General features: G+C 36.9%; 1 protein-coding gene across 7 annotated transcripts in view; it reads right to left on the bottom strand.

Moving 5' to 3' along the window:
• Nucleotides 1-8,867, bottom strand: part of FCHO2 (FCH domain only 2) — an 88,869-nt gene that overhangs the window by 76,339 nt on the left and 3,663 nt on the right. For all 7 annotated transcript variants that reach the window (XM_017740661.1, XM_017740659.1, XM_008638619.2 and 4 more), the window contains exons 2-3: nt 6,917-6,921; nt 353-444 (exon numbers count right to left, since the gene is read on the bottom strand). In XM_017740661.1, the coding sequence (XP_017596150.1) occupies nt 353-405 (53 nt within the window). In that variant the 5' untranslated portion in view covers nt 406-444; nt 6,917-6,921. The remainder of the gene's footprint in view (nt 1-352; nt 445-6,916; nt 6,922-8,867) is intronic.

Below are 8,867 nucleotides of genomic sequence, written 5' to 3' on the forward strand. Positions count from 1 at the left end.
GATAGCCTAATTCCAAATCCATAGTAAAAACTTTGCAAGACTGATAATTTTTGCAACTTTAAATTATAATTTTTCTTTCAAACAAAATGAAAAATCAGGATTAATTTTACTCTCATCTTTTAAATGAAACCTGAAAAATGAGAAGCTTGTTATTAACTGATGCTTAGAAGTTCCTATTCAGTTCTAATTGAATGGAATATGTATAGACAGTCCTGTAGAATATGAGAGATATATTAAAATGATACTAGAATTTTTAAAGTTTTGTTTACCTCTTTTACACATTACTGTTAAATGCAATGACAAACAATAAAACCCACAAATATTATATTAAATGCATAGGATGAATACCTACCTTTCTCTAATAAAATCTGCTAAGTCCTTTGTTGACAAATGTCCATGTTTCATATTGTGATAGAGGACATCAAAGCCATTGTTCCTTTCTCCCTAAACATAAACAGAAAGTAGAACTATGAAGCACAACATGCTGAACCCGTGCATTTTAATAACTGCTTTTCATTTTAATCACTTCATCAGGAAGTTAATTATTTCTAATGCTTCTTCTTTTTACCAGTTGCTGTTAGTTCCCATAAATCCCATATACGTAAATCAAACTAAAATCACCTCAGCTGCCACCACTACATTTCTATTACATATTTCTAGGCTATAGTCAAAGACATTTCTGTGGTAGATTTCTAGGGGTCTTGTATTCTTTCACTTCCCATCCTATTAAACACATGCTAAATACTGTACTCTCTCTTTATCCTCTCATATCTTACATTATTTTCCATGAACTAAAATTTAATTGGGATTATTGGGTATCCTTCTTCCCCTGCTTTTTGTAAAACTGGTTAAAAAAAGAATCACTGATCTTCTCACTAGCACCTTCTCTTTGTCTATTCTTAAGTTTCATTTCAAAACATTCTCCAGCGAGTAAGGCATACCTCACTATTAAAACTGAGACACTGCTCTAAGTACTGATTAATAAATTCGGCCAGGTTATGACCTCTGGCACCATGATGAATTTCCTCCTGACAGCAAAAAGGAATGACAGAAATGAAAGGAAGGCAAGGCACAGCATAAGAGCACTGCTACTAATAAAGTCTTCTTGTCAGACTATCCATTCCCCTTCTGCCTTATAAAAGCTTCAGATCCATAATGCTGCTCCTATATAAGGTGCAAAGTGTGCCCTCAGGAAAACTGCATACATGTTCAGAGTGGAAGGGAAAGAAAAACAGGACGGGATAGCATAGAATGGAATAGACTATTTCAGCTGGAAGGGATCTACAGTGATCATTTAGCCCAACTGATTGAGCACTTTGGGGATGACCAAAAGTTAAATCATGGTGTTAAGGGCATGTCCAAACGCCCCTTAAACACTGAAAGGCTCGGGGCATTGACCATCATCTCCAGGAAGCCCATTCCAGCGTCTGACCACCCTCCTAGGGTAAAGAAATGCTTCCTAGTGTCCAATCTGAACCTTCCCTGGCACAGTTTTCAACCATTCCTACATGTCCTATCCTTAGCTCCCAGGGAGAAGAGATGGGCATCACCCTCCCAATTTCCCCTGCTCAGGAAGCTGTAGAGAGCAATGAGGTCACCCCTCAGCCTCCTTTTCTCCAAACCAGACAAGCCCAAAGTCCTTAGTGGCTTCTCACAGTACACATCTCCCAGCACTCTCACCAGCTTTGTTGTCCTCCTCTGGATGCACTCAAGTACTTTCACATCCTTAAAATCCTGGACTTTTAACAAAGGCAGCTCTACATTGCCAGTGAGAGGAGCCTGAGAATTTGGTCATATACCCTTCCAAACATTTCTGTCTGTTCAGTTCTGCAAAAATTTTTTTGTCCAGCCATAAGGCAAACTTTATCAGGGAAATTGTACAGCTGAAAAATAAAGCTGGCAAATAAAAACAAGAATCACTGATCCAGATCACTGCAAGGACACAAACAAGCTGCATTGCTCAGAAGAAGAGGGGGGAGCTAGGAGGAGAAGGCATGCAGGGACCTGCCGTCTTAAATAAGGAGAAGCAGTCATGGGTGGATGGAAACACGTCACAGCAGTCATGGTATTAAGTCCACTTCCACTAAGCTTCAAGTTGCCTTAAAGGACACCACACACAGACACATAAATTTACAAATAACAGATAACTGAAGGCAATTTGATACAGATTACTAGCCAGGATTATTTGCTTTACTTCTTCCAAGCATTGGGAAAACCAAAACCAAATAGAAAAAAAACCCTTTAAAATCATAGTTTCCATGGTTGCAGTAAGTTGTAAGCTGTAACCCGAAAAAGTGCACCAAAATTCAGATTAGAGTGGTATAAGTGCAATTACAGTCTGTAAAAAGTACAAGCAGAACTAAATGGAACCGGTGAAAAACCAGCAAACTCTAAAAGGACTCTCCACAGAGCAAGGCTTTTACAAGCTTGAAAAGTAAAAGAAGGATAGGAGCACCAATTAGTAGAATATGCAACTTTATTTAAATGTTATCCTACTCAAGTACCAGTCTAAATAGTTTCTCTCCCCTTTTACCCCTATCTAAACATTTTTCTTTGTAGTTTGAGGCCCACAGTAACTTTGAATACTGGTGCCCTAACTTATTAACTTTATGTAGTTACTCAATATAAATGCTGAATGCCATTGCATTATAATAAGACTTCATTGGTATTTTCAATTAGAATAGAGAATATAATTCTTATTTAACTACTCCAAAGTTGTTACTGTACCCAAATTTATAGATAAACATTACAAATAAGTGTTAGGCATTTCTTCCTGAAAAACCAATCAAATTCTCCTATATGAAACATTCTTTGCTCTTAGGTGTTTCTTCCAGCTAAAACAGCATGTTGATCAAAATGTGCTGAACATAGGCTGCTTCTAATCTTTTCATAATGGAAACTTTTAATGGGGCCTTTTCTACAAAGGAGTTCCATAAATTTCCTGCCAATTTAGAAATGCAGGAAAGCTAGCACAGCCATGACACAGCCTCTTGCTGCAGCCTTCCTGATAAACCGTCAGAAATGTAACCATGCAAATCTTCAGAGAATGGAACGATCCTGAACAACCAACTGCCATCATTATCTTGTTCCTTAACTGTAACTGAAGGTTACTGCTAAGGAAATAATTTTTCCACTTAAATTAGATTTTCTAATCAGTCCTACTCTTCTTCCTGACTTCGCAATGAATAGTAGAAAGCATGACAGAGAAACGGAACAGATACTTTCCTCAGTTAAGTCTCCTGAAAGCCTCATCTCTTATACACTATCAATAGTTATCAGAGATCAAGAACCTATGTGCAAAATATATTACAGTTTAAACAAAGTAGCAAGTCGAAAGGAGGCTCACAGATTTGAGGGCCTACATGGTTTAAGTCTGGCACAACTAAAAGACATGTCTTCACTAGTAAACATAATGTGAGATATAACCCATATTACCTATTCCAGGCTCTATCTAAAAGCACAAACATCTAGACTTCAAAACTCTTCACATGACCAACAGTTCTGATGACTAACCTGATGACAATTCTGCTCATGTGTGGAGACATATGTGTACATAAACCAAATTAAGTATGGTGTCTCAATGAAGAGAGCAGATGTTTTTCTGCTTTAGAAAAAGCTATACAGCCCTTCCACAACTTCTCCATTCAGTAGTTACATTCATGAAGAGCAGCAATCAGACTTAAGGTTCTGTATTCAGGATAAAGAGACAGATGTACGTGGTGGCTAGGAGGAAAAGTTGTTCAATTTACAAAAGCCAAGTAAGTATTTATCCTCTTACATGCACATACGCCATCAACACTGTTTGTGTTTTGGTTGTTTTTTCTCAACACTTCTCCTTCCCACTTACTGTATAGAATTCTGTACATGGAAATTGTGTGTCTAGACACTTTTTCTTCAATTGGGTGTTTTTACTTGCTCCTTCCTAGTGGCAACAGTCCAGTACTGGCCAACTTAAAAATAAATTAATGCAGCATATAATAGAAGGAATGATGAAACGTTCCAGTCCCATTCATAAGCAATTACCATCCACTGGTACAACAGACAGTGAAGTAGGATGCAGATTCTTCTTCTACAAGTTGTTGCACAGTGGAGAAAGATGATCCTCTGTTGTCATGTATAACATCAGGCTCTAGGTAACAGACTTCCAGATCAGTTTGAAAGAACATTCTGAATGTCATTTTGTAGGTAAACCACCATCTGTTGAGGGTCTCAATTACTCAATAAAAAACAAATGTAAAACTGTGTATGAGAACGCAAAATGTAAGTAGTCCCCTCTCCATATAGGCACCATTTAATTACTCTGACGTTCATTAGCAGTTTTCTCCTTCTTACTCAGAGCTAGCAAAACTCTCTTCAGAAGATGGTGTTTGTTCTGAGATTTCCTGCTCTATACTACTGTAAGAAAGCTCTTTTGTATTGAGAGCATAGACGTCCCCTGACAGTAAGCCATTAGAGAAAACAAGACTTCAAATACAAGTAAACACTTAAATAAGCCTACAATGAAGTATTACTGACCAACTATGTACACAGACAAATTAAGTCATGGAAAGCAAGAGCAAACAGTCCTTCCATTTCCCTTCATCAAGAACTAGTCGCAAAGATTTCCTCATGGAAATGAAAGTAGCCCTGTCAGCAAACATGTAGTCAGAAATCAGCATTTCCATGACTTGTGCATAACAGGAAACAGATTACAGGAACTCTGTTCTACTGAACTACTTAAAATACTTCAAGTTTTTAAGAATAAGTTTGTTTGTTGCAACAAAAATAATTCTGAGTTTAAACTCTGCATTTAGTAAAATAGCCAGAAATTTCTAGGCAATCTGCAGCAGCATTTATTTTCAAATCAAATTGTTCGAGTGCAAGCTCTGCCTCCTTTGGTTTAAAACTGTTCAACGTTAACATCTATTAGCGTAAAAAGTTTATACTCTGTTACACCACTTTCTATTTACCCAGTACAAATAAATGGTTCTACTATGGTGACTGTGACTGGTCAGATACTAAATTCAGGGATAGGTAAACTCATTTTAGATGCTCTGACAAACACTGTTGTCATGTTCTTTAAACTGTTAATCCTTGTTGCAGTTTTAAATAAATAGCATGTCTTTCATGCTGTCTACATAGAAAATAATTTAATTTAACAGGCCCTGAATACATAAAAATACTTGTACGATTAATAGTACAGTGTTACATTTTTGAAAGCTCTCAGTAAATTTCAATTTCTGAGTGTTGGAAAGAGCTGTAGAAAATTGAGAGCATTGAAACATGACAGAAAAGCAGTCACCTGATGCTCGCACAGGTAGTGTATCTTCTTCAGTTCTGAAAGTTTTGAGAAGATTGGACACAAAAACAACCCATCAGCTTCAATTTCCACCTTCCCGTTTCAACATATCAAATAAAGATCAGCTCCAGAGAAGCTCTATGCATATGAGGCAGGACAGATATTTTCCACCATATATAGGTAACTAAAAATATTTTTTTACAAACAGATGGAAAGCTGCCAAGTCACGCTAGATACACACATACAGAGGGAGGAGACTAAGCAAACATTGCACAAGTTCCCCTGAAACAGAGCATCCAGCTGTATGCCCAGCAGAAGAGTAGTGCTGTGTAAACATATGAATGTAACTCCAGATGTCAGTGTGGCAAGTCTCAGTGCTACTCATATACTCACAAGTTCATAAGACAATACATCTCACGCTCAACAGAGCAAGCTTCTTCACAAAGCTACGGTTATTAAACCAGGATACTGCCAAGCCTTGGCCCCACAAAAGTCTTTGGAAAAAAAAAAAGGAATCCTCAACACAGCCATTCTCAAAAGCTGCAAGTAAAGCAACCAATTAAAAAATTAAATAAAACGGTCAAAGCCAATTTATACATATATTTTAATACGCAAGAACTTCCAGAGCTACCAAGCACAGAGTTACACAGAAACCACCTTCAGCTATTCATAGAACTTTTCAATAGTTTAATCAAATTAATTTTAAACAATTCATAAACAACCACTGACTGGTTTGGAAGGGGCTTATTCTTGTTGATTTGTTAATAGTAATTCTTTTAAACTATGTCAAAAGAATCACCTGCACTGGTCAGTTTAAATACAATGTCAAAGTTTGAGCAATGTTTTCTGTTAAGAAAACAGAAAGTCAGTGATAAAGAACACTTTCTATACTCCTATACCAGTAACAGTGTATTTAAAGTGATAAAATGCAGCTATGTTTATGATAGTTTTACCTTTAAATTAGGATGTTGTTTTGATGTAGCATATACATAGCAGCAAGAGTAAGATGTTTTATGACAAATCCTAATTAGGAGCTGGGAATGTTTGGCCATGTGACTTGAATGCCTAAAACTTAGTCATAAGAATCAAAGCCACTTACAGCCTGTACTACTAGTTCATAACTTTTGACACCCAAAAATATCCTCCTGGTTTGGATAACTGCTGCTCTAGAGTGCCGTGCTGCATTAGCAGACCCTTAAATTTTTCAAGGGATAGTAAATTTTTAAAGTGACAGTAGAGGTCTCTGTACTTTAGCTTTACACATCCTGAAAACAGTCTTATTTATCACTCATTGACCTCTTACAAAGCAGTCAAGAGATGGCAGGCTCATCCAACTTTCTTACACCCTCTAACAACAATAAAACCAAAATGTGTAACTATTTAAACACTTTCAAAAGCAGTGCAAGAGGAAAGCCTCAGGACAATTTTCAAGACTTACAACAAAGAAGGTAAGATTTGTTTACATGAGCACATTTAGGAAGACAGCAGCTTAAATTGTGTGTAAGAAATTGATACACTCACATATATGCCACTCTACTTTTCTGGGGAAATCATTAAAGTCCCTGAAGTTTCCGATCTCTTTTCCTCTTACTTAGAGCAAACTACTAAATCAAGGGAGAGCATCATACAGCTTAAGACCCAGACTTCCATTTCCAATGCATAATTTCAGCTGCAAGTTTATGACAAAATCTATGTCAAATAATTAAATATTAATTATGTTTTCGATTAATTTTCAAATCAGTGCTTCAAAAAGCCTAACTATCCTATTCCATATTCCCAAAAATATTTTGCCTGGGGTTGGCTAGTGGGGCAAGGAAGAAATAGAAGACAATCCTTCCAAAGTTCTACATATTACAACCTTCCTTTCTCCTTACAAAATTATCTTCTTTATTTTTAGTCATTATGCATTTAGTACATTTTCACATATAACTTCTAATTCCTATCTTACCTTTCTCACCATAATTCAGAGCCCATATAGATTGTTTCCCAAGTCTTCCAAAGCAGTAACAATTCTGAACAACAACCTATTCTGAAATGTTAGTGCAAATGGAGACAACTAATGATTCAAAAATGCACAAACCTATAATTTATGCCTAGTTCTGAGGATATATAGAAACTCAATACATTCAGATTTTACAAATCCATCATTACAGTTAATCTTGAAAAATATTCACCCACAGCAATAAAGAAGGAGCATTCTCTATTCCTTTTACCTCTATACAAAATAGAACCCTATCTATGGTATTACAAAAGTTTCTTTGTCAAATTTTGCAAGTTAAGATCCTGTCTAATGTCTTTGTCATCACTGCAAGACAAACAAGAACAAACTTACTGTCCTGTCTTGTATCATTTTTGGAGGTATGAGAAAAACTACACTCATTGATAACCCGCACTAGGGGTTTTGCTAACAAAGCTATAATGCAGAGAATCTACAAAGCAGAAAGAGAGAATAGGAATTTGGGGTAGAAGCCTACTACTTCATATTTGCTGGAAGCATTTGTGAAGACACAGACATGGAAACAGAATGTATGGGAACAGCCCATTGCCTTCACCAATTTAACTGACTTACTAACAAAACACAACACAACCAATCAGACAGTTAAATGAACATACCACAGTACATAAAAAAAGCTTAATAGAAAAGTGTTCAATTTCAGTTGTGATAGCTGAATAAACAACTTCTATTTTGCTTTAATCTTAGGAGAAGACAGAAGCTTTTCCAATGAAAATGCAACATTTTATATTAATTTAAATCTTATTTTTATGAAAGATAAAATTCTTCCACGTGTTAGTTTAATATTGATATCCCACACTGAGGCTTCAAATTAAGCAGATTTGTATGCGAAGAGAGCAAATCTAGTATCTTGGGTCATTAAATTTTAATAGTATGTTGAAAGCAAAGGATTCAAAACTAAACACAAGATTGTAAACAAAACATAAACTTGAGCTATGCCTTATATTCAAGAACAGTGTAATTGTGAAATTGGTTTTTCCTGAAGTTTAAGAATAACTGCTGCTTACAACTGAAAAGCAGGAGTCTAAAAGATATTTTGTCTCTCTTTCACTTCAGTCTCATCAAGTAACAATTTCTATGTCTCCCCTACTTCCCGGTAGAGAAGCACAGAAAACGTTAAATATGTAAAGCAGTAGCAACTTTGTAAACAGTCCGGTGACTACGAGACCACTTACTTTAATGTTTCAAACTAGCAGAGGCTACAATGAAAACTAGTTGCATTTCAAGAAGCTCAATCCAAAGCCATAATTTAACTTTTTATCCATATATATCTACCCACTTAAAAATACAGATATCTGCGCAGATGTGACTTATAAGATCGCATGTCCAAAGCAAGCTGGAAAGCCTGTTGTTTCCCTTAGCTGGCTGCTGCTCGGGCTGTACCTCCTGACGGGCACAAGGAGACAAGGCAGCGGTACAAAAGCGCGGAGCGCCGAGGCGCCGCTCTGCCTTTGCGTGAAACAAATGTGAAGCTGCTGCAGCCCGTGCTGTTCTCCCGTACAGCACCAAGACCCCCTGCAGCCCAAGTCACCCCGAGACACGGCGCTGACTGCGAGCGCCGGAACCCGGCGGCCG

Source organism: Corvus brachyrhynchos, unplaced genomic scaffold (assembly GCF_000691975.1).
Source record: "Corvus brachyrhynchos isolate BGI_N302 unplaced genomic scaffold, ASM69197v1 scaffold467, whole genome shotgun sequence".
Classification (NCBI taxonomy): domain Eukaryota; kingdom Metazoa; phylum Chordata; class Aves; order Passeriformes; family Corvidae; genus Corvus; species Corvus brachyrhynchos.